This window comes from Bos javanicus, chromosome 11 (genome assembly GCF_032452875.1).
Source record: "Bos javanicus breed banteng chromosome 11, ARS-OSU_banteng_1.0, whole genome shotgun sequence".
NCBI lineage: Eukaryota > Metazoa > Chordata > Mammalia > Artiodactyla > Bovidae > Bos > Bos javanicus.
The window spans coordinates 10,748,177-10,774,144 of NC_083878.1; the positions used below are offsets into that span (position 1 = coordinate 10,748,177).

A 25,968-nucleotide genomic window follows, 5' to 3' on the forward strand; every position below is an offset into this window, starting at 1 on the left:
CACAGCCATATAATGAAATACTAAGCATCTACCAAAAGGAAGAAGCAGCTCCAGATTTACAGACCAAAAAATGGCCTCCAAGATATTTTAAGTGGGAAAACAAGCAAATTTCAGTATAGCGTGTGTAATATGTTACAGTTAGTATACACACAATCACACATACCTCAGTATATACACACACATAAAGGTGTTTATGTCATTACCCACACTAAGGATAAGACTAGGTTTGTGAAAATGAGTTCAGTTGTATTTCTGGTTTAAAACAAACAAACAAATGGCTGGCAGTGGTGTGTTCATCAGTAGAGGAATTAACTGATGGAAGCTGCCTGCTGTTACGGTTTCTGCCCATGGAGACGCTTCATCCCACTTTGAATTAGTGTCATGGTCTCCTAACTGGTCTCAGTCCTCCAAAGACCATCCTACCCCAATACCAGTTAGACTCAAAACAGAAATGTGATCAAACCAGCTCCATGCCAGACAGAAGACAGAACCCAAATCCCAGAGCACAGTCCACAAGGCTCCCAAGGAGTCATCTCCGCATACGTCTCAGCCTTGCATCCTGCAGCGGTCAGCGCAGCTCCTTTTACACAACCATGCAATACTCCTGTGTCTTGAAACACCTTTTCCCAGTGGCAACAGTGCCTTCGTTTCTTTCTTTCTTTGGAAAACTCATGTCTTAAGGCCTAGTTTAAGTGCCACCTTTTCTGTGAAGCCTTTTTAGACTTCTTCTTTCCCTCTGGACTCCCAGAGCATCTTGCATACAACAAAAATATCAAAGCAGGGATCACATCTTTATTGTTACCATGTCACAGCAGAATGAACACAGATTTTACAGAGACCTGGGCAACTGTAATGAATTATCTTCCTAGCCTCTCTAATCCTCACACCTTCTTCTGTAAAATACATAAAGGGCCAAGTGCAGTATTTGGAGTGTAATATGAACTCAATATACAGCTGCTGTCTAGGCTCTGCCAAACAAACTGTATGACTGTGACCAAGTCACACAATACTTAGGAGCTTTAGGCAGTGAAAGTAACGTTTCTGTATTTTAGAATTGTTGAGGATTACGTGAGATGGAAGGTACGTGGCACAGTCCATAACCTATCAATGTTTAAATGTTTTAATCCTTTTCAATGAAAGGATTAAAACTTACTTGCTCCAAATCCATAAGACAGAGAGGATTAAAGAAGGATGTATATATGGAGTGGGGGAGGGAAGAGACCAAGGTAAGGGTAGGAAGAGAGAATATAAGAATATGAGTGTTGGAAGTAGTGGTCTGAAAGCTCTTTAGAGCACTAGGATACTAGAGGCTGTACACAAAATAGAACATAGGAATATGCCAGAACTTTGCGGCTCTTGTCCAGTTTCTACTGTCTGGAGAAAAGTCAAAGCAAGGGATTGACTGTAGGCTCTCACACTGGAACTGGAATGTAATGTAGCTTTTGGCGTCCCAAATCAGAAAAACTCAAAACCTATAACGAAAGGTAGAGAAAGGAGATTTTCATGAGGAAAATCTTGACAACTCCATCCCAGCAGCTAGGGAAAAAGATATGAAGCTCCAAAACCAAGTTAACCTGGAAATCAGATGGTCCGGATCCTCTGGGAAGGCCGCTAACACACAAAGGGCAGACACAGCTCCAAGTGCCAAGCAAAACCAAAGGCATTCTCTTCCTCTCCTACAAGGAAAACTCTCTCCCTTTTCCTATACGGACGCCTTGCAATTTACAAGGCATCCAAGGAGTCCTTCAGAAGTCTTATTTCTTTTAATTACATCTCTTTCCCTGATTTTATGTATATATATTAAAAATATAAATACATATATTAAAAACATATAATACATACATATTATAATATATAATACATATTAAAATACATTATCCATATATATTAAAATATATTATACATATATAGAGATCTCTCCTTTGATTAGATGCCTGTATGAGGGAGAAGATATTCTGTGGGAAGATACTGGACTTAGAGCCAGTTATATGCTTAGTTATAAACTAGTGCTGTGCTGGGCTAAGTCGCTTCAGTCGTGTCTGACTCCGTGTGACCCCATGGACTGTAGCCTGCCAGGCTCCTCTGTCCATAGGGATTCTCCAGCCAAGAATACTAGAGTTGGTTGCTGTGTCCTCCTCCAGGGAAGCTTCCTGATCCAGGGATCAAACCCTCGTCTCACATCTCCTGCTTGCATTGGCAGGTGGGTTCTTCTCCATTAGCGCCACCTGGGAAGCCCCGTAAAACTAGTACATATTCTCGAATTTAATTCTTCTAGTTTGCATACATATTTACATACATAAGGATATATACCATTATGTATGTGCCTCTTTTGTGTGGCAATGGGCTCTCACTTAGTTACAGTGCCAGACAGGTGACAAGATTTCACAAGGCTGGGGTAAAAGTCTATAGAATATAGTATATGCTCTGAATCAGTGACACATGTATGCTTCTGTTTCCCCATAGTGAAATAAGGTTTGTTAGTATTCTTGGTGTTGTCTAATGCTATTAATCAAGTCCAGTAGGCGAGTTGATTCTATTTATTACTGTAACATATGCATGGTCTTCTGTCTGTCATTTTATGTTTTCCATGTTTCCTGGTTTTCTTGCCTATCTTTTAAAATAGATTTTGTGTTTTCCTTTACTTCCCCCTGCCCCACCAGTCTACAGTATGCTTTCAGTAACGCTAATAGTACTTTGGGAAAGAAAAGTCAGCACCCTTACACACTTTCTCATACGTCTTCCTCCAGTTTACCTCCTGCTTTTTGTTGGTATCGTTGTGAACATATTTCCCCCCTCTATTATAAAAGATATATTTAATATAAAATAAAGTTCAAATATAGTGTAAATAAAGACATCACCTTTTGTTTCAGAAAAACAATACGTTCAGTGTTCACTGCCAGCCCCTTCATACCACAGATCACACTTCCCTGATCTGCTACTTATTTGATTCACCTCCAAAAAATTTTGAGTTCTAACATGTTTGGAAGTGTTTTTATGAAGCCTTTACACATGAATGGCAACTTTACTGGGCACAGAATTCTTAAGTCAAACATTTAATTTCAATATCCCAAGAAATGGAATTCATACATCCAACAAAGAACTCATATCCAGAAAAAAGAACCCTTACTGATCAATAAGAAAAAGAAACACTACAGAGAAATGGGCAAATGGCTTAAACTTTACAAAAGAGGACATACATTAATCATGAGGGAAATGAAAATGAAAGGCACAATGAGATATGAGTAAACACCTACCACAGTGGCAGAAAGCCTATTGATACCATTTGCTGGTTTAGATGTGAAGTACTACTGGTAGGAGTTTAAACTACTACAATCACTTTGGAAAACAGACAGTACCTCCTAAAGCTGAACACATACAATTTCAGTCCTAGATATACACCCAACAATAGCATATAAGTGTATACATGCATGTACCAAGGGATGTATATAAGAATGTCTTATAGCAGCATGACTCATAATAACCCCCAACTGGAAACAACCCAAAAGACTATCAACAATCTAATGGATTAATGGTGGTATATTCATAAAATGGAATACTATATAGCAATGAGCTGTTGCTACACACAAACAGATGAACCTCACAAACACTGAACAAAGCAAGGCAGAATATAAAAGCATACATACATATGAAGTTTAAGAACAGGCAAAACTGATCAATGTGGTTAGAAGAGTAAGTTACCTTAGGACAGGAGTCAGCAGACTTTTTATGTTAAGGGCCAGACGGCAAACATTCAAGGCTTTTGCAGGGCATGCAGTCTCTACAGCAACTATTCATTTTTGCTAATGTAGTGCAAAAGCTGGAGAAGGAAATGGCAACCCACTCCAGTGTTCTTGCCTAGAGAATCCTGTGGACAGAGGAGCCTGGTAGGCTGCTGTCCATAGGGTTGCACAGAGTCGTACACGACTGAAGCAACTTAGCATGCATGCATGCACTGGAGAAGGAAATGGCAACCCACTCCAGTATTCTTGCCTGGAGAATCTTGCCTCCAACCCTGGTCCTCCAGGGTTGGAGGAGCCTGGTGGGCTGCCGTCTATGGGGCTGCTCAGAGTCGGACACAACTGAAGCGACTTAGCAGCAGTGCAAAAGCAGCCACAGAAAGAACATAGCAAATGAGCATGACTGTGTTTCATTAAGACTTCACAGACATTGAAATCTGATCATATAATTTTCATGAGTCATGAAATACTATTCTTCTTTTGATTTTAAAAAACAATATAAAAACTTTTTTTAAAAAAACCTGTTTTTAGCTCACAGCTGTAAGCCAGAATTGGTCTGTAGGCCAAAGTTTGATTTAGGGAGCCAGGTGTTAAGTGACTGCTGCTGCTGCTGCTGCTGCTGCTGCTAAGTCGCTTCAGTCGTGTCCGACTCTGTGCGACCCCATAGACGGCAGCCCACCAGGCTCCCCGTCCCTGGGATTCTCTAGGCAGGAACACTGGAATGGGTTGTTAAGTGACTAGGGAAGGGTATACAGAGGTTTCTGATGTGATGGTAAAGTTCTGTTTCTTTAAAAAAAAAAAAAAAACTGTTATTTATTTTTGGCTGCACCGGGTCTTCACTGCTTTGCGTGGGCTTTCTCTAGTTGCTGCGAGCGGGGGCTACTCTTCGTCGTGGTGCGTGGGCTTCTCATTGCAGTGGCTTCTCTTGTGCAGCACAAGCTCTATACACTTGGGTTTCAGAAGTTGCAGCGCACACGGGCTCCGTAGTGTGGTGCACAGGCTTAGCTGCTCCAAGGCATGTGGGGTCATCCCAGACCTAGGATCGAACCTGTGTTCCCTGCACTGGCAGGCGGATTCTTTATTACTGAGCCACCAGGGAAGCCCTCAACAGTATTTTTTTAAAAAGAATCTGGCTGCCAATACAGAAGATATGAGTTCTATCCTTGATCCGGGAAGATCTCCCACGCCTCGGAGCAACTAAGCCTGTGTACCTCAGCTACTGAGCCTGTGCTCTGGAGCCTGCAAGTGACAACTATTGAGCCCGAATGCAGCAACTTCTGAAGCCTGAGCACCCTAGAGCCCGTGCTCTGCAACGAGAAGCCACCAAAATGAGAAGCCTGCCCGTTGCAACTGGGAGTAGCCCCGCTCACTGCAACTAGAGAAAAGCCCTTGTTCGGCAACCAAGACCCAGCACAACCCAAAGTAAACAAAATTATTTTAAAAAAAGAAAACCTTGCTGAGATTACTCCACTTTAAAAAATATATTTATATTTTTGGCTGCACTGGGTCTTAGTTGCTACACACGAGCTTTCTCTAGTTGCATGAGTGGGGGCTACTCTGTGCTGCAGTGTGCAGCCTTCTCACTGCAGTGGTTTCTCCTGGAGCACAGGCTCTAGGCACACAGCCTTCAGCAATTGCAGCCTGCTGGCTCTAGGGTACGTGGACTTCAGCGGTTGTGGCTCACGGGTCAGTTGCTCTGTGACATGTGGAATCTCCCCGGACAAGGAACTGAATCCATGTCCCCTGCCTTGGCAGGCAGATTATTATCCACTGCGCCACCAGGGAAATAATAAAGTTCTGTTTCTTGATCTTGATGTGGTTACACAAATGCATGCTTTTTGTAAAGCTGTATAGGCATTCCTCATTTTATTGTGCTTCACAGATACTGTTGTTTTTTTTTTAACAAACTGAAGCTTTCTTGCAAACTTAAGATGAGCAAGTCTATCAGTGCAATTTTTTGAACAGTATTTGCTTCCCTTTGAATTTTGGTAATTCTCACAATAGGTCAAACTTTTTCATTATTTTATATGTTACGGTAATCTGTGATCTTTGATGCCACTGTTTCAAAAAGATTACAACTCACTGAAGGCTCAGATGATGTTTAGCATTTTTATCAATAAAGTATTTTTAATTAAGGTATGTATATTTTATATATATATATATATAATGCTATTACACCCCTAACAGACTACAGTATAGTGCAAACATAACTTTTATATGCCCTGGGAAACCAAAGATTCCATGGGACTCACTCTAATGTGATACTCACTTTATTCCAGTGGTCTGGAACCAAATCTGCAGTATCTCTGAGGTATGCTTAAGATTTATATATCTTCCTATATATGTTTCTCCCCCAAACTCCCCTCCCATCCAGGCTGCCACATAACATTGAGCAGAGTTCCACATGCTATATAGTAGACCCTTGTTGGTTATCCACTTTAAATATATTAATAGTAATGTGTACATGTCCATCTCCAACTTCCTAACTATCCCTCCCCGCAACCCTGACAACCATAAGTTCATTCTCTAAGTCTGTGAGTCTCTATTTTTGTAAGTTCATTTGCATTATTTCTTTTTAGATTCCACATATAAGGGGTATTTCTCCCTCTCTATCTGACTTACTTCACTCAGTATGGCAATCTTTAGGTCCATCCATGTTTTTGTGAATGGTATTTCATCCTTTTAATGGCTGAGTAATATTCCACTGTATATATGTACCACATCTTTATCCATTCCTCTGTCAATGGACACTTACTTTGCTTCCACGTCTTTGCTGTTGTAAACAGTGCTGCAATGAACACTGGGGTGCATGTATCCTTTTGGATCATGTTTTTCTCTGGATACATGCCCATGAATGGGATTACAGGGTCATTTAAAAAGTATATCTTTAAAAACCAAGTATGTATAACCAACTTAATTTTTGGTTAATTTATTAGTAGGAAATCCATCATCCTTGAAATTCACCTTGAAACTCATCTAGATTATTACTTGTTGATTTTTATTTATTTTCTTTCATTTCAAAAACATTTTCTATTTTATCTTTGACTCCTGCCTTTGTTCAATTTGTTCCATGATTTCGTTGGGAACAGCAGCAAATGTTCCCAATATTCCTGACAGAACTAGTCTGTGTAGAAGATCCCTTCCGTCTCTCTTCTGTATCCCATATCTCCACTCTGATTCTGTTCATTTTTATTCTCTACTCTCACTTTGAGTGATCTTTCAAGCCTGTCCCTCTTCCTCACTGATTTGCTTTTTAACTCTGATTCTGCTTTTTGCCACTTCCAGTATATTCTAAGTGCTTTGTGAAACGGCATGCTTCTTGCACAGTTTAATCCATTCCTCTTGTGACTTCCTTGTAATTTTAATCTAGAAGCTCATCTTTCATTTCTGGTTTCACAATGAACTTCCCTGAAGGTATAAATCAGTTTTCAAACTCTTATTTCCTCAAATAAGTCTTTATTTGAATATTATATTTAATCTTTCCACTTCCCCCTACAGAATCTGAATGGGTTACATATTGGATTTTTTACGTATTAATTAGTCATTCAATGGAGGAAGTTTACCTCCTGGCATTCTCACCCTTGGCGCTACTGACACTTTACTAGATAATTCTTCATTGAGGGGCAGGAGGTGGGGGTGGCTGTTCTGTGCATTGTAGCATGTTTAACAGCATCCCTGGCCTCTGTCCGCTAGAGGCCAGTAGAACCACACTGGTTGTGATAACCAAACCTGTCCTCAGACATTGCCAGGTGTCCCCTGGGGTAAAAAGGAGGTAAAACACACTCAGTTGAAAGTCACCTGTCTAGACTCATTTGCCTAAAAGCAGAATGGGTAGAATCTCCTTATTCTTCTGTATTTACCTGGATACTAACTCAAATTCTTCCCTGAGAAACTAAGCTTGGAGAATTAGATGTTGCAGAGGTTTCAATTATTAGCTCAACAGTTCAGCAGCCCAGGAGGATCTGGATCTGGCTGTGAACAGCTGCAACTGGGAAACTGCACCTCTATGCGCTCTGTTCACTGGGGCCAATGCCTCTCAATCTGTATGTATGTCTGGGGGTGGAGGCTTGGGCCGTGCTCTGGTCTAATGCTAAGATTCTGGTTTATTTTCTCATATAGGACTGGACTGGTCACTCTGATCAAGTTAAGATAAAGTCCTATGGTCTGTTAGGTGGTTCAGCAAATATTTTTCTCTGCACAATGGCCTTTGTTTGGTGCTGCTAGCCCTGGGCTACAAGGCTGGCTCCTAAGATATGGTTCCTCAACTCTCCAGCCAACCATCCATCAGAAACTGGAATAGACTAGGAAATGGAGCCTATCTGCATTCCCAACTTCCTAAGTGCACGCCTTCAAGATGCGTGGTCTCCAGCCCATCCTTCCAAGCTGTGGAGTCCTTCTAACCCTCCATTCTTTTTTCCCCGACACTGGGAGTTGTATACACCTCATGTCATCATTATTTCAATTCAAATTGATTATCAGCTGGCAGATAGCCCTTGGAATTCATAGTTTAAGACTGGGGCCATTTTCAGATGTCAGTTGATAAAATTTTCTCTTCTATTTTTGTTTGTCTTGGTTCCTTTCACCACATTTCAGAAAAGGAATATTTGACTACCTTGCTATTAAGTCATCATTTTTCCTTTTAGTGCCCAGCATAGTATTTCTTCCTTCTTCATACAGTTAAAGGGACAGGGCAAGGAAATGGCTCAACTCTTCTTAAAGTAAAATCTCTTATGTCTCGCTTTGAGCAGTGAGAGAAATTATGTTTTTTCCCTAAAATACACAATGGAAAGCTCTGGGGTAGAGCTCAGGAGAGCAAAATCCAATTTTCAAGAATATGCTAGTTACGTGGTTCTGGGTGCGCTTTTTTTTTTTTTTCCCCTGTGCACTTAATTTTATCCTCAAAATAGAAAAATATGCTCTGCTCCACTTTTGCACAAGGCTGGGGAAAGACTGTCATGTATCCTTTGTGCTATCAGGAAGAGAGATTAAACACAAGAAACTACTCAGTACTACCTAACAGAAGAGTCCTTAAATTCTACAAGAACCTTCTACCTTCTCTACCCAACTCTACACAGGGCACCCACACTTTTCCACTGGGGAACCTCATAGCCATGTATAGACACAGGCACAGGCATTTCTTTTCTTTACAACACTGACAGACAGTTGATAATTAATGCATAGGTGTCAACGTCACACAAAGGTTTTATTGTACCCATCTTTTCCCAAGCAATCCTATGTAACGCTTCAGCTTCCTGATGCAATTTTAGTAGACATAAAGCCAAACACCTTAAGTTTATGGAACTAACTCCATTTGCATGAAAACCAGTAACTGCTAGAACGTTGCCTCCTGGTAATTAGAAATCCTCACAGGCAGATGGTTGGGCCCCATCCTGGATCAGGTGTGCCAGATGAACCTTTCTAAAACTAAAACCTCGGTCATCTGCCTGTGAATCCATGAGCAGCAAACTGGGCCTGCTGGTAGCAGACAGAAATGCTTCCATAACCATGGGCACACTCACTGATGATAAAGATGAAAGGTTAAGATCATGCCCAAATCTATCTGATGTCTTTGTAGAACTTAATATAGAGGTAAAAGTTGACCACAAAATATGTGGAGCACCACCATAAAATCAGCAGCAGTCTAGATGCTTTAGAAACATAACGTCCAGTTCCTGTTCTTAAGGAACCTGGGATCTGACTGAGAAGACGAGCGTGCACATTTAACAACAGACCATGGAAGACAAAGAAGAACCTGGCGTTAAATCCTGACCCATCTGCAGCAGGATGCTGTTGGCTCTCCAAAACTAGGTCTGTTCTAACCTATCCCCTCCTCAATTACACCTCCCACATCTCTTCCACTCTTCCCTCAGGGCCTCCTGGGTGAGATTCTCTGCCATGAAAGCTAGTATCCTCCGTTCTTGAGCTACATAGTCAGCCTGGTGAAATGTCTATAATTGTGACTTCAACTACCATCACTGGAAGCTGAAGAACTTCCAATTCACAGATCCAACCAAGTGCACCCCTGCTGGTCGCACAGACATCTCAAAGGCAGATGCCCAAACCTGCTTCCCTGCCAGTACGTCAGATCCTGGTGAACGGCTCCACCACCACCCAGTCATCCACCTGGAACCTCAGGAGTCATCTGTGACTGCTTCTTTACTTCTACATTCTACAGGTCACTGAACCAGTTAATTCTCCTTATTCTTTCTTTTATCCACCCCTTCTCTTCCTCCCTCCTACTCAATGTCAGTCTTACTTTGAAAGTGAAAGTGAAGTCGCTCAGTCATTTGCGACCCTATGGACTGTAGCCTACATCGCTCCGCCGCCGTCCGTGGGGTTTTCCAGGCAAGAGTACTGGAGTGGATTGCCATTTCCTTCTCCAGAGGATCTTCCCAACCCAGGGATCGAACCTGGGTCTCCCACATTGTAGGCAGATGCTTTACCATCTGAGCCACCAGGGAAGTCCCATTCTTACTTTAGGCACACATTATTTCTTGCCTGGGCTTGCAAACTGGTTTCTCTGCCTTTGGTATCATCCCCTCTTCCCCTGAAACTCTCCTCTCCAGCCACACCCAATCTTTCGCCTAACACACCAGTCATACCAGAACTACTTGTATTTCTCCATGCTTTTTCATCTCCATATCTTCATGTGGTTTTTCATCTCTATAATCTTTATGTCCCTCTGCCCAGAACACTCTACCTTCTCCCTATTAATCTACTAAACTTCTACGTATCCTTTAAAACTCAGATAAGACAAAACTTCATCCAGAAGTTCTTTCTGAGTCCCTCCGACCCACCATACAGTCAGATCCCCCACTATATACTGGTATGCTGCTGCTGCTAAGTCACATCAGTCGTGTCCGACTCTGTGCAACCCCATAGACGGCAGCCCACCAGGCTCCCCCATCCCTGGGATTCTCCAGGCAAGAACACTGGAGTGGGTTGCCATTTCCTTCTGCAATGCATGAAACTGAAAAGTGAAAGTGAAGTCGCTCAGTCATGTCCGATTCTTAGTGACTCTTAGCGACTCTGCAGCCTATAAGGCTCCTCCGTCCATGGGATTTTCCAGGCAAGAGTACTGGAGTGGGTCGCAAGTGCCTTCTCCAATATACCGGTATACAAATATTCTATTGCCAAAAAAAAAGAAAAAGTGAAAGACCCCATGGCTCCTCTGTCCATGGAATTCTCCAAGCAAGAATACTGGAGGGGGTTGCCATTTCCTTCTCCAGGGGATCTTCCTTACCCAGTGATTGAACCCAGGTTTCCCACATTGCAGGCAGATTCTTTACTATCTGAACCACCAGGGAAGACCTTTAAAAGAGAGGAAGTTCTTTTTCCTATCAAACTTCATACAAAGAAGGAAACTATTCTCATAAACCCATAGGAAATCCGGACTTCCCTAGTAGTCCAATGGTTGGGAATCTGCCTTGCAATACAGGAGACACGAGCTCACTCCCTGGTCGGGGGGCTAAGACGCCACAAGCTGCAGAGCCACTAAGACCTCGCACTGCATGAGCGCATGCGCCACAGCTCTAGCGTCTGTGCGCCACAAGGAAAGCTCCCACACGAAGCAACGAAGATTCCCCTGTGCCGCAGCTGAGGCCTGATGCAGCAAAAAACTTACAGGAAATAGACTTCACTGTAGACAGAGATAAGTTTCTGTGTCTCCCATTCAAAACTGTGGTTCACCTGAAGTCACCCCGCGATCAGCCACATCTGCTGGACAACATTCCCCCCTCATCCAAACTTCTACCATGTTCCAGGCAAAGCAGAAGCTTTCCTTTTTATTTATTTATCTGTGGCTGTGCTGGGTCTTCACTGCCTTGCAGGCTTTTCTCTAGTTGCTGCGAGCAGGGGCTGCTCTCCAGCTGTGGCGCGTGGACGTGTCATTGAGGTGGTTTCTCTCGTTGCAGAGCACGGGCTCTAGGGTTCCCAGGCTCCTGAGTTGTGGTACACGGGCTTAGTTGCTCTGGGCATGTGAGATCTCCCCAGACCAGGGATCGAACCTGTATCTCAGGCATCAGCAAGTGGACTCTTTACCACTAAGCCACCAGGGAAGCCAAGGAGATGTTTTTCTTGTATTGATCTTTAGCTATTACTTTAGCGCAAGATGATCAACTGAACAAAACACAGCATTCCTATGAAAACAACCTCTAACATCTGTCTCAACTTCCTGCTTTCACTGTCATTATATGTCCCCAGCTACCTGTGGACTGCTCCTTGCAGACAGCAGGACAGATGTGGAAGCTGACAAGGACCTGTCTCCTTATCTATAAAACGACGAGCAGATAACCTCCAAGAATGCTTTCCCCACAAAAACATCATCTGGACGCATTCCCTGTCCTGGGAAGGTCCCCATTTCTGAGAACAGATAAAATACATAAAGGGCCTAGCCAACAGTCACTGCAGTGCACCATCCTGCCTCTGACAGGAGTGTCACAGGAAGGTGAAGTGGTGGTTAGAAGAGTCTCCGGTGTGTGCTCCCAAATACTACAAATGCATCAATACTCTCTTCTCCCAGTATTTCAATACAGAACTTCAATTTGGGTCATGTTTTCCCAAGTCTGTAGATATCATACTACCTTTTGGAGTAAAGCATCTCCTTTCAGGTCTTTTATTTTTTTTGAAGCCCCAACAGGTACCTTTAAATGCAATATTTCAAGATTCAGAAAACAAGTAGAGATGAATCCCAGCCATGCCTTCAGAAAACCTGTAATCTCCATACAAGTGCAAAGCGGTGCTCTTGGTGCTTGGCTTACTGGTTACCTAGTGGTGCCCATATTGGCCAAAGATGCTTATTTAGCAAAAATCACCACGGAGCTTGAACATTAGGTTTCTTTTGCTATGCTCTAAGACCTTTTCGTGTTTTTATAAAGTTGTTCCCATACGTAAATTGTCTGTTATGAGAGCTTAATGACACCTCCAAATTTCACTGGCACTTCTACAGAAAATGCTTCCTGCAATCTGCATCTTTCTACATACCACTGTTGAGAGGCTGAGTTTCTGGAATATGAGATGGTTCCCACCTGACATTAATTTCAGAGTGAACAAGCTTCATTCCTAACCCTTGTCCCAGGCTTCAGTTCACAGAGATAAATTTCGCCACACCAGCTGAATTCTGCCAAACCACCTGTCCAGACTTTAACAAAAACCTCAGCACCTCCAGAAACTGTTTCTAAGTGACTCCTTCCTTCTTCGGCCCTCTCCATTTCTAACACCACTATTTTAGTTGGCCTTATTTCCCAGTGACACAATTTTAATCACAGTAATCACAGAGGTCCGGCTGCCTAGGTTCAAATCTTACTTCCACCGTGCTAGCTCTTTGACTTGGAAAAGTCATTGAATCTGATTTTACAAGAAAGCAGGAAACATCAAGAAACGAAAACACATCATTATGATGGAACTACTGATAGTATCTGTCTCATGCAGATGTTATAGAGGATGAAATGAGGCAGTGCCTGCACAGCAGCGCTTGGCACACTGCCTGGAAGAGAGCGAGCTTTTCCTCTACTACTTTATTGCTGCTGCTGTAGTTCTTATTGTTATTCTCAACAGCTTCCTAACTGGTCTCCTGCCACAGGGTTATCACTCTTCACCAATCCATCTTCTGGGCCACTTCTATAGGGGGAGGCATTTTCAAAAATATTTCTTGGTTATAAAATACATATTTCATTACAGAAAAGTCAGAAAACATAATGAGAGAAAAGCCCCCCACAGTCTGACCAGAAGTGACTTTGAGGGCCCCTTATTTCCCAGCATTTGGGGGAGACTTGTTCTGATCGTAGGCATTGGGGGCCCCTCCCTTTCTCTCTCCATGTTTGTAGATATCTGATCTGTCTTCCTTGTGTTTAGGGCCTTATTTGCTGTTTCTCCTCCTCCAGGGAAGGAAATATTCTTATATGGGGCTGAGGACATAGTTGATTCATAATAAATATTTTAATTGTGGAATTCAATGATACAGATATTGGGATGAGATATCATGTTTGGTCAAACTGATTTTTTTAAACTTGAATTTTAATCCCACTGTTGATGTATTTCTTCCTAGACTTTTCTCTATTTTTTAAAAAATATTTATTTATTTGGCTGTGCCGGGTGTTAGCTGTGACATGCAGGATCTTTAGTAGCAGCACATGGGATCTAGTTCCCTGACCAGGGATTGAACCCAGGCCCCTTGCATTGGGAACATGGAATTTTAGCCATTGGATCTCCAGGGAAGTCCCCTCTATTCTTGTTTTAACCCTAGGTGAGCTGATCATTTAAATATTCTTTGTATCTGCTGTTTTCATTGTTAGCATTTTCCCACAAATTAACATTTAACAACACAAGGTGGGTTTGGTTCTAATTGTTTGTTTAGCATTAGATAGCATACAAATAGAGAAGGCGATGGCACCCCACTCCAGTACTCTTGCCTGGAAAATCCCTTGGACGCAGGAGCCTGGTGGGCTGCAGTCCACAGGGTCCCTAAGAGTCGGACATGACTGAGCGACTTCACTTTCACTTTTCAGTTTCATGCATTGGAGAAGGAAATGGCAACCCACTCCAGTGTTCTTGCCTGGAGAATCCCAGGGACGGGGGAGCCTGGTGGGCTGCCGTCTATGGGGTCGCACAGAGTTGGACACGACTGAAGCGACTTAGCAGCAGCAGCAGCAGCAGCATACAAATATTTTATCTGTATTGCATGTAAATAAAATACAAACTGGAGCAACAAAGAACCAGTGCTGGTGCTCCCCTTACCTCCTGCCCACTGCCCCTGCCACCCCCCAACCCTGCCTGGCAACAGGCTGCCACCACTACCACATTGGATTTCTCTGACGCTGACTCTACTGCCCCTGCTTTCGCTCGGGAGCTCCAAGCTGAATCTTGTCCTATCCACTGGGGGGCTCCTCTGGCCTAAGAAATGCAGCAGCACCCTGAGGGTGCTGCTTAACCATGCTCACGAATTCCTCGGGTGAGGGTGGCTGCCTTCTCACGTTGCCCCACCTATGTTCACTACAGTCTTCAAAACCCAGCTCCGAACAGTAGCTTCCTAAGCAAAGCACTGCCCCCATGATGACAACCAAGCCTGGTGTTTCAGAGCGCTATGGCAGTGCAACCACTTCCATGTAACAGCACAGGCACTGGGCACATACCTGCTGACTGGGCAACCGGGTATTTCATTGTTTACATTGTCTCTTTAAGCAAACCACGATGTCCTTAGAAGGTAAACCATTTCTCTTACATTTTATCATATTGGTCACTAGGACTGGGTTAGGTAAACAATAACTGACTAATCAACAAAGTAACAGCCAACACTTTTCTCCTTCATAATATTTATGTTTTTACATCCTTTTCTTGCTTTTTTGCACTTGATAGGATTGATAATAGCTAAGCACTCTTACAGTGCTTCTTACATGCTAGACACAGTCCTAAGTGCTTTACCTGTATTAACTAATTTAATGTTCAGATAAACCCTGGTGACCGGGCACTGCTATCCCCTTCATTTTAGGCATGCGGGAGTGATGGGATTAAAATTCAAGTTTAAAAAAATTAGTTTGACCAAACATAGTATTTCATCCCAATATTTGTATCATTGAATTCCACAATTAAATATTTATCATGGATCAACTATGTCCTCAGCCCTATATAAGACTATTTCCTTCCATGGAGGAGGAGAAACAGCAAAAGAAGCCCTAAACACAAGGAAGACAGGCCAGACATCTATAAACATGAAGAGCGAAAGGGGGCCCCCCAAGTCCTATGATCAGAACAAGTCTCCCCCAAATGCTGGGAAATAAGGGGCCCTCAAAGTCACATCATTATTAGACCCAATAACGCAGAGGGTGGGCCCTCAGTGGAAACCACAATCTCAGAGCACGTTTGTGAGCCTTTGGCAGGATGCTGCACATCTGTTCACCCCTGGATGGAAGCACTGAGGCCAACTTTTCCTTGTTCTCCAAGAGATTCTTTGTTGCCAGCCCCACTCACTGTCTTATACCCCAGGAGTCTGGGATAGCTGGAGCAGGCAGGGCAGCCCAGCTTCTCCTTATCAACTGGGATACAATAGGCCAACAAATCACACAACTGACCAAACATTGTAGTGTATTTAAACAAGCAGAGAAGACAGGCTTCTCGTAAGATCTATTAGTGTATCATAAAATCACAACAATTCAACATGCTCATCATCAGCATCAATGCGTTTTTTGGCCAACATCTGAAACATGCACATCTTTTACGAATGCTCAGTAAGTAGCAGAGATCCACCTTCTAGAGTGGACCTGGAGTTTCCTGAGGCATCCATGACCTCCCTCGAGACAGCGAAGTCCCCAGAACAGCCTTCCAGAGGCCCGGTGCCCTGCTTCTCTTCCAGAAGGCAAGGCTCAGAAACAGACTCAATTCCTCAGTGCTCTTATCCACACCAGGGCTTCAACCATCATCTGAAATTAACTACACCCAAATGTATAACTCAGGGCCCAATCTACAGTCTCTCTGCCCTTCAACTCAGGCTGTCCAAACAGAACTCGCCGCTTCTTCGTGCATTCTCAGTGCTCACTCCCACCGAGCCAGAGACCTGAGCTGTCCACATCCCCACAGCCCCCTCCTCAGAGGCCAGTAGTTCTGCGGCCTCTCCCTACCTACTGTTTCAGTTCAGGCCCAGCTCACAATAATACCTTTCTTACAGGCTCCCCCACCCATCTTTCCTCCCCACAAGCCGGAACAGTCTTTCAGAAGCACAAGCTGATGATTGGTGCTTTAAAACCCTCAGGAGCTCATTACATATTATCAGTAAGATCAAGCCAAACTCCTAAGCGTGGCTCCCTGGGCCCTGCATGCAAGACCTGGTCCCTGCCTGCTTCTCAAGCCGCCTTTCATTCATCTCCACACAGACTCCTCCCCTTTTGCTTTCCAGGCCAAGAGCCATCAAAACAGGCCCTACCTTGTCACGGCCACCAAGCTGTTGCCCAAGCTATTCCCTCTTCTCAGCACATCTTCCTTCCACCGGACAGCCCTGCAGGCCTCAGCACAAGGACGGCCTCCCACAGGAAGGCTTCCACGATGCCCTCACCTCAATCTGTATGACAAAGCACCACCACTGACACACGATATACCACACAGCATCACCATCAGTTTCCTTCAACATCTTCTCCACTAGCCTGCGAGCTCACTTCTGTGTCCGCAGGGCCCAGTGTGGTGGCCGGCACACAGCAAATGTTTCCCAAATCCAAGTCGGAGCCTAGAAATCCAAGCCCACCAGGCCTCATCCCCTTGCCCCTCATCCCTGACAGCCTGAAGGACTTACCCACACAATCACAGGTGGGGAACTCGGCCTGGGCTCTCTTGGCGGGTGTGTCCAGCAGACTCTTGGTGGGTGTGTCCAGGTACTTAAGAGGTGACTCCAGGAAGCCACTGAGGGTGGGTGTGAGTGGGTTCTCAGCCTTGGTGGGTGTGGCCTCCTGGCCTCCCTCCTCTGAATGGAAGCAGGTGGTTGAGAGCACAGTCACAGCCCCTGAAGATTCGATCTTGATTTGCTTGGGAGAGCGGGTAGCAAAAGGGCTCTCGGGGGCTGGGAGACAAGTTGGCTGGTTCTCAGGGTCCTGAATGGGCACAGACGGGGGGCCAGGAAGCCCAAAGCTATCCCCAAATTCAGCCTCAAACTGCCGGATGAGCTCTTCCAGCTTGTCATCAGCAGGGGGAAGAGGGCCAGTGGAGCCTGGCTGCAGGGCTGCCACGGGGCTGGGAGACCTCATTTCCTGAGTAGGGGCCAGCAGGCTGTCCCCGGAGGGACTAGGTGCAAATAGCGCAAGAGAAGGTTCTGGGGGCAGGGGGACAACAGAGCCCTGTGAGGTGGGGACGGGGGCAGGTGGGTGAGCCTGCACATCCTCAGAGGCTGGGGGCCTCAGCCCTTCCAGGATGATCTGCCGCAGAGGCGGGAAGAGGGGCTGCGCTTCTCGTGGCCTGGACTTCTTGATGTGAACAGGCTTCCGGACACCGGGCTTGATCCCAGGGCCAGCTCTGTCGGCTCCCAAGGGACCTCCAGCTGGTGTCAGGGGCTTCTTCTTCTTCTCCTTGGGTGGTCTGTCGGAAGGCCGAGGGGCAGGTGAGCTGGGTGGCGCCCACCAGCCAGGAGCAGGAAGCTCTGAGGGTGGCGGGCGGGAGGCATCGTGGGCCTGTTCCAGGAAGAGACTGCGCTTATGGTGGAGGTGCTGCTGCAGGGCCGTCTGGGCCTTCTGGTGGGTGTCAGGCTCCGAGGACGGTGTGGGCGCCTCCCTCTGGAGAACAGGGGACGGGGAGGAAGAGGGCACCTCGACCTTGACCTTGGGCTTGGTGGGCAGGGCCTCGGGCCGCTTGAATACTGACTGGATGTAATCGCTGGCACTGCCCAACAACTGCTCCAGTTCAGCCATGGGGTCAGGGCTTGGGCGAGGCATGGGCCACGAGCTCTGGGGAGTTGCCGGTGGGGTGTCGGTGCCCCAGGCTTCAGGAAACTCTGTTCTCGGAGTTGCTGCAGGGAAGGCAGGGCCGTCAGGAGCAAAGGATGGGTGCTCTTCAGGAGGGACCACAGGCCACGAGGGAGCCCTGAGGTAGGACTGGGGAGATCTGAAAGGGGCAGGAGGAGACAAGGCCTCGGGAAGGGGGCAAGAAGCCTGGGAGGTGGCGTGAGAAGGTTGGGGGAGGGCAGAGGAGAGTTGTGTGAGGGCCTCAATGGCAATGGCAGTCTGCAGGCTGATGTTCTTCTCCTTGGCGATGCTCAGGGCGCTCTGGGACAGGGGCAGGCCCTCCAGAGGAGGCATCTGGGGGACCTCGGAGTTGAGAAGTGGCCCGGTGACTGGCGCCGGGAGGCCAGCGTCACCAGAAGGCAGAGTCCCTGGGAGCCTAGGCCGCTCCTCCCCTCCCTCCACGACCACAGACTTGATCTTCCCCTCCAGCCACTCGAGGTAGTCAGGGCACTCTGGGCCATCGCAGTTGCAGTTGGGTGGTTTCATGCCATGCCGAGCGAGGGCCAGGGCCGTCTGCAGTGTGTCCAGGTCTTCACTGCTGGCGGAGCAGCTCTCGGGCCCTGGCCTGGGTCCCCTGCTGTTGTCCCCAGCCTCACGACTCATCTCACGGTTGAAGGTTTCATAGAGCCGGGTGCTAAGGGCTCCGTAAGAGGACACAGCCTCGGCCACGGCCGAAAAGGCCACCAGGTCGTGGGCATCTTCCAGGCGAGCGGTGTGAGCTGGTCCTGGGGCCGTGTCCCAGTCGGGCTTCTGGTCTGCTTGCCAAGGACTCCCGGTGCCCAGTAGACTGGGTCCAGCAGGTTCTCTAGCACCATTGACTGGCGCCCCTGAGGCGCTTAGCTGCCGTGAGTCCCCATGGTACACTGGCCCTGAGTCCATCTGACCTGGAACAGGTCCATCAACTGGGCTGAGCTCTGAGCCTGTCTGAAGAGAGAGAGAGGGGAGGAGGAAGAAGAGGGAAAAAGATGAGCCACGATTCATGAAAAGCACTGTCCTGTGCCACACCAGTGAGAGGCACACCTAGCCCGCTTTCCTTGCCCACTCTCCCTGTCTCTGACAGAGCCTGAGCCTCAGTGCGTTGCCCCACACCTCCTCTCCCAGCAGGCTGCACCCCAGAAGCGGATCTCTAAGAGAGCCTAACGTGGACATCTGAATGCTGCTCAGATCCTTTCTGGGTCTCATACTGATCACACCGATGAAAGGCCCCAGAAACTAAGCATCTGTTGAGGACACACGTAAAGGTCTTCAACGATGACCAAAGTGACGCCAGAACCTTTGCCTTCTGCCAGGAGGAGAAGAAAGCTAACTAAGCAGCCATGTAACAATGCGCCAGCAGGGCAAAGTGTGTGTGTGATGGGCAGGGGACGAGCACCTCTGACTAACAAATTCAGCCTGGACAAGGGGCCAACATGGCTTCTCGTGGGAAGGAATCCATGGTTCTTTTCTTGGCCTTTTACTGTCCTTACTCAAGCCCAGGCTGAGAGCAGGTGGCAGACAGGACGACCTTCCTAGCCCCGCCCCAGGCCTGAGGAAGCTCTGATCATCCCATACAGCCTGTGTTTAGCCCCACACTGAGCCATTCATGCCTATGAAAAGCGAGTTCTTGCTGGAAAGAAGATCTAAGCTTCTGCCCAATCCCAGGAACCAGCATTATTCAGCTGATGTCCACCCGAAGGACACCGAAGGGGGAGAACACAAGAGGAAGTGGGCTGGGGCTCCACTCCAGCAAGTCAAAGGTAATGCAGAGAGTCAGAAGTGAGTCTGCATGAATTCATCCCACTGGAAGGGAAAGCTCTTCCTTACAGTAGAATGCGAATAAAACATAGAAAAGGCTAGAAAAGGATATAGAGACTCATCAGTGGAGGCTACGAATAGCAGATGAAGGCTTGGCAAAACATCTCTCCAAAAATGACTTAGTTACAATAGCAACTTAGAAATCTAGCAGACACCACTTTTACCAAATGATCAAAGTCATCACCATACTTGGACAAACCAACATCATGTGCCTCTTGATACACTACACTGAGGAGAAGGATGTAAGACTCACACAGACCCGCAACCAGAACATATAACCTAAATGTAATCATGAGGAAACATCAGATGAATCGAGACCACACGGCAGGCTAGAAAGCATCTGGGTTGTTCTCTCCAAAAAGTTTCAAAGACAAGAAAAGCAAACACCTCTCCCAGCAAAATGCATGATCACGGACTGGGGAAAAACAGCTATGAAGTACATGACTGAGGCCATGGATGAAATTTGAATATGAATGTGGATACGAACATATCATAGCAATCTCTGTGTTCCTGACATGATGATTATACTATGATTGTGTAAAAGAATGTCCTTGTCCTTAGAACACATACACACTGAAGTATTTAGGGACAAATGGTATCTCCAATTTAATCTCAAATGGCTCAGAAAAAAAGTACATGCATATATTAAAACATCACACATAGACAAAACGATAAAGCAAATAAGACAAAATGTAAACAATTTGGGTATATGGGAGTCCCAGGTACTCTTCTTTAATCTTTTCTGTAAGTTTTAAAATTCTATCAAAATAAAAAGTTAAACAAATTAGTCCCTCAGGTAGAACATAAAGTATATTGAGCAGATGTTAAATGATACGAGTCCTTAGATGGTCAAAACAGCACCATCATGGGCTCCAAAGCAGAGGTGGGAAGCTGGGCTTGAGACTGGCCTTTGGGAGGTGAGCAGAAGACCCAGCCTAATGGTTCCCACCTCATTCTCGTCACTTGCCCGATTCTGGCCACAAAGGACCTTCATGCTCTTCTAATATGCTTTTCTGAGCTTTGCACATGCAGTTCTAATTCCCAGCCTCTCTGAGGTCTCTAGCTTCTTCTTCAAGCATCAGCTCGGTGTCACCTCTTTGACCTGGCTGGCAGACTGACCAGTGCTCCCTTCCTGAGGTTCCCACAGTAACTTATACATGCTTCTATTGGCACTTACCACACAACAAGGAGCTGCCTCCCCCAACTAGATGGTAGTTCCTTCAAGCCAAGAGCCAAATCTTAATAACTTCCATGCCTCCTGCCTAGTCCCCCATACACACCCACAGGCCACGGGATACATCAGCCTCTCCCTGACGAAGACAGTCTTTCAGAACTAGGAACTAGGAACAAATACCTTTCCTCTAGAAATGCAGCTGAACACCCAGTTCTCCCCTCCTTCCTACTTTAAACCCTACACTCCTGTGGCTGCAAAGGCTACAGAATTTGAAGTGGTCAAATTTTACCATGTTTACCTATAAAAGACAGAAGAAGTATGTACAACCAAGAAGAAACACGAGAGATTAGCATGGATTTACAGAAACAGTGTCAGGAAGACTAATGCTGTATGAGCAGAGGCTTCTCCAAAATAGTCAAAACAACTAAAAGGATTTTTATAAGTTACTCTGGGTGTGTGAAGAAGAAGAACAAGTTAGAGTTAGGCCCACTCTCGTGCCTATGAATTCCCAGGGAAGGAATATACTCTTTGGACTGAAAAGAAAAGGAAGACTAGACATAGATAAGAGTAAAGTGAAGTAAAGATAGGTGGGAGACTTTAAGAACCTCTAAATTTCAGTTTTCCCAGCCAAGGGAGCCCACTGACACACTCTTGACACCTGCCAGTGATCCTAGAAGAAACTTGCCATCAGGAGAAGGTGCCAACAGGTGAGCAAAGAGCAAGTGTCATCCCCAACTTTCAGTACACTGGGTGAGATCAGTCCAGGTCAGAGTCCTGAGTGGGTAACTGAAGGGACCTCAAAGAGTCAGGTTCAAGGACAGCCATCAGCCCATCTACACCCAGTGCCTTATTTTACATGGTCACTGGACCAGGAGGTGAGGAGGTCACAGGTCACAAACGCAAGGGCTGCAGGTCAAATCTGCCACAGATCTATTTTGTTTGGTTTTTGTTTGGGGGAAAAAAAATCAAATTTCAGATATTCTTGAAGGCCCACACTCCTGTCTGGCAACTCTGTCTACAACTGAGCACAGACTACTTCTCCAGCTCACGACCAGCCGCATTATTCACATCGCCTCCTTTAAACCAAGGCCAGGAGTCAGGGATTATTTATTAACTGCTCAAATTAATTAGCACTTCATTCATTTGTGTTATTTGCCAGGGCCCTGGGTTTGTGAATCAGGCTGCAGACATCCAAGTTCCACGAGGTTGGCTGTGATCCCTCTTGAGGGCCAGCTTCGGGAAATGATGGGCTGGATGGGCTGGCTCCCTAACAACTGAATAACCATACCCAGAGTACAAGTCGGGGATGGGGGGTGGTCTTCCGTGGTCTGCCACAGGGCTCTGTCCTCAGAACTGCCCTGGCCAACATATTAATTAATAATGATAGTGAAGGCACACTTATTAAATAGACAAGTGACAGGAATGGGCCAAACGGTCAACAGGCAGGAGAGAAAAAGATCTAACAGGTAAACAAGGTCCTGAAACACACCTGTGCAAGTCAAAGATGGCCACAGTACAGGGCAGTGGCGCACGTGAAAACATCTTAGTAACCAGGAGGGGGAAAGGTCTACTGATTCCCTATACTCGATGTGATGTGATCTGGCAACTTCAAAAGGTGTTATCACTCAAGGTTTCTCCAAACTTCTTCACTATTGATACAACGGACAGTAAGAAACACCTTTTACACTGTGATCCATTAGGTTCTTGTATACATATGACAAGTTTACAGAACAGGATTTCCCCTTACTAGATACACAAATCCCTCCCTCCCTCTTCCTTGCAGGTTGATTTCACAGTCCACTAGCCTATCTGCAGGTGGATACACACATAGGACCTGCCTGGAACAGGACCCACAGCACAGACAGCAACAGCCCAGCTGTGCCTGCGCAGTGAGGGGGCACAGAGGAAGAGCAAGCAGCACAGCTCAACACCACTCGAGAAACAGGTCCCTTCTGGTTCTGAAGAAGACGAAACTCAAGAAGATCTTTAAACATCTGAGGGCCTACCATTTGGGAATAAACTTTAACTCGTTTCGAGTGGCCCTAAGAGGTGGAATCAGAAAACAGGGAAAGCTTGAGAAAGAAGACTTCGGCTCAATTTAGGAAAAAGTTTTAACACGGAGAGATACTTCAATAAAAAAATGCACTGAATCCTGTCCCCCAAACAAGCAGGGGGTACTGGAAAGGAAACCGAGCTGTTACTTGACGATTACTAGCAAGACACAGAGGACAATGTGGGAGGACGATGGAGGTCCCTTCAAAGTCCCAGCTAGACATGCCCTAACCCTAAAGCCCTCCACACTTTCTCCCTTATTTCTCATTCCTCTCTGGGCTGTGGCAAGCACTGCTCTGAGGATGCTCCTTAAAGTTTGGCCTCCAGCTGCTTCCAGCCCCTGGAACATGCTACAGGCCCACTGAGAGCAGCCTCTCTCAAAAGGACCAAACTCCGTGTCCCTCCTCCCAAAGCTCTGTCCCCAACTCCTATTCTCCCAAGTGGTCCCGACCCAGACATCACCCACGTTCTTCCAATGTGCCAGCCACCAGGTCCACACAATTCTAAACACGAATGTCTCTCTACTCTATCTCCTCCCTCTCCCTTCCTCCCCTCCTAGCTGGGGTCTTGCGTGTGCACACTTTTTAATTGTCCAACTTGAGAGTAGCTCCCTAGTCCCCGCCGCTGCCCCCCATCTTTTCTCCACTCTGCAGTCTGCTATTGATCACACCCCTCCCTCAAGACTCTTCCTCACACCTCACCCTTGCTCAACCTTCAGAACTCAAGTGTGCCATCTGTACACACCCAGTGCTGCGGGGGGCGGGGGACAGATTTTATTCTCCACAGATGGCCATCACAACCCCTCCACCCACACGCACCTCTCCCATGGAGAAGTGGGGTCTGTGTTCCCTCCCCTTGAATTGGGGTGAGTCTCTGACAGTGGTGGGAGTACCACTGTCATGTTTTACAAATCTATCATAAAAGACAATACAGCTTCTTTCTGGTTCTCCGGGACACCCACGCTTGGCACCCGCTGCCAGGCTGTGAAATGCAGCCTGTCTGGAAAGGCCACATGCAGGTGTTCTGGACTTTTCTGGCTGAGGTTCCAGCCAAGAGTGGGCATCAACGTGCCAAGTCAGTGAGTGAAGGAGCCCTGCGAGAATTCCAGCCCTGTATCGAGTTACCTCTAGCTTTTGAGACCTCCCAGCTGAGGCCCCAACGTCAAAGAGCAGAGACCAGCTACCTACCCGTGCTCTTTCCTTCCTGACTTCCAGGTCCAAGACTCCATGAGCATAATGTTAATAAAACGATTCCTGCTGCATGCCACTTAATTCTGGGGTGGTTTCTTACCCTACAACGGACTGGACTACGTATTTCAGGAGCATCAAGAAGTTTATAAACAAAAGGCAGGAGACAGACCCACAAACAAACAAATGCCCTCGAGTGCACTGGCGCCACGAGGACCGTCTCCGGGACCTGGGGCGTGGGAGCCGCTTCTCTCTGGGAAGTAGACATGTCTATCAAGAAAGGTTTCCTCTTGAAGAGACCTTTGGGACGAGACTCAGAAGATGGGCAGGTATTTTTGAGGAGGGGAAGGAGGGAGATGGAGGGACTCTCATGTGCAAAGGCACAGAGCCATGAGAAGGCCCGGCGGGCGAGCAGCTGGGCATATCCTGAGCTCGAGGCACAGGGAGGCATACATAGTGTGGCTCATATCACGGGCACACAGGAGCAGATTCACATTTCAGGAGGGGCACTCAGATGATCCCACAGAGCACTGACTGCAGACGGAGTCGAAGGCTGGTGACCCAAAGGCCAGTTAGGAGACATGCTGCTGTCCAGATCGGGGATGATGAGGGCCTGAACTAAGACAACAGCAGAGAGATGGGAACGAAGCATGATTATGGAAGCAAGTGGTTAGAGGAAGGCTGAGACAAGGAACAGAATCAGCCCCTCGTGATAAAATCAGTCCTGCCCAACACAGGTCGGAGCCAGATCGTACACATGGCCACCTGTTGCAGATCTTTTTCTAAGAGACAGGGACGGATTACCCCATAAAAACTCCAAGGGGACACAGCTTCCACCATAGCTTCAGAATCTGACAGAGTGCTCAGTATGTGTTCAAAATAGTCAGCTGCTTCTTCCTTCCTCCCAGGACCTGGCTGGTACAAGTCTCTTCAGCCTCGACTCTGAGACGGCCTGCGGGGTCTCCGGGCACTCTGGGACCCTCCCCTGTTAGGGCACCTGTCACAGTGCATGCAAACAGAGGTCTGCAAAGCTGCCAAAGCCATCGGCTCCTGAACAGCCTGACCCGCCTCTCCATCTGCTTCCAAGGAGGGCCCCCCGAAGGTCTTGGTGCTGCCCTTCTCAGAGCCACCTTCCAGGCACAGAACACAACCCTGCCCTCACGGGGACCCACACACCCAGACTAACCAGGTCTCTTCCCTGCTTTCACTAGAAAAACTCTGGCCCATCCCACTTGGCCTGGATAGGCCAGGGGTATGTGCTCCCCTCACCAGGCGGTGGGCAGCAGGGGGTTGTTACTGAAAGACAGGCAGAATAAATGCCCTTCTCAGAGCCAAGAGACCTAACCCGTCACCTACTTCAGGAACGGCTGATGTGTATGTATTAGCATCGTCACCTGCAGTTGCCACTCTCATGTGCAGAGGACGCCAGGTCTTCCTCCAGGGCCCAGGAAACTCACTCAGAATTCGGCCCTGTGCCCTGCTTACTCAGGACTCCCAAGGCCCAACAGCCCTCCTCCTCTAAAGCCTTCGCCTTGCTCCCTCCCAGAGCT

The 25,968-nt window shown here is 46.7% G+C and overlaps 1 protein-coding gene across 4 annotated transcripts in view; it reads right to left on the reverse strand.

Moving 5' to 3' along the window:
* Positions 1–25,968, reverse strand: part of TET3 (tet methylcytosine dioxygenase 3) — a 112,381-nt gene that overhangs the window by 39,332 nt on the left and 47,081 nt on the right. For all 4 annotated transcript variants that reach the window (XM_061431884.1, XM_061431885.1, XM_061431883.1 and 1 more), the window contains one exon: positions 17,014–19,135. In XM_061431884.1, the coding sequence (XP_061287868.1) occupies positions 17,014–19,135 (2,122 nt within the window). The remainder of the gene's footprint in view (positions 1–17,013; positions 19,136–25,968) is intronic.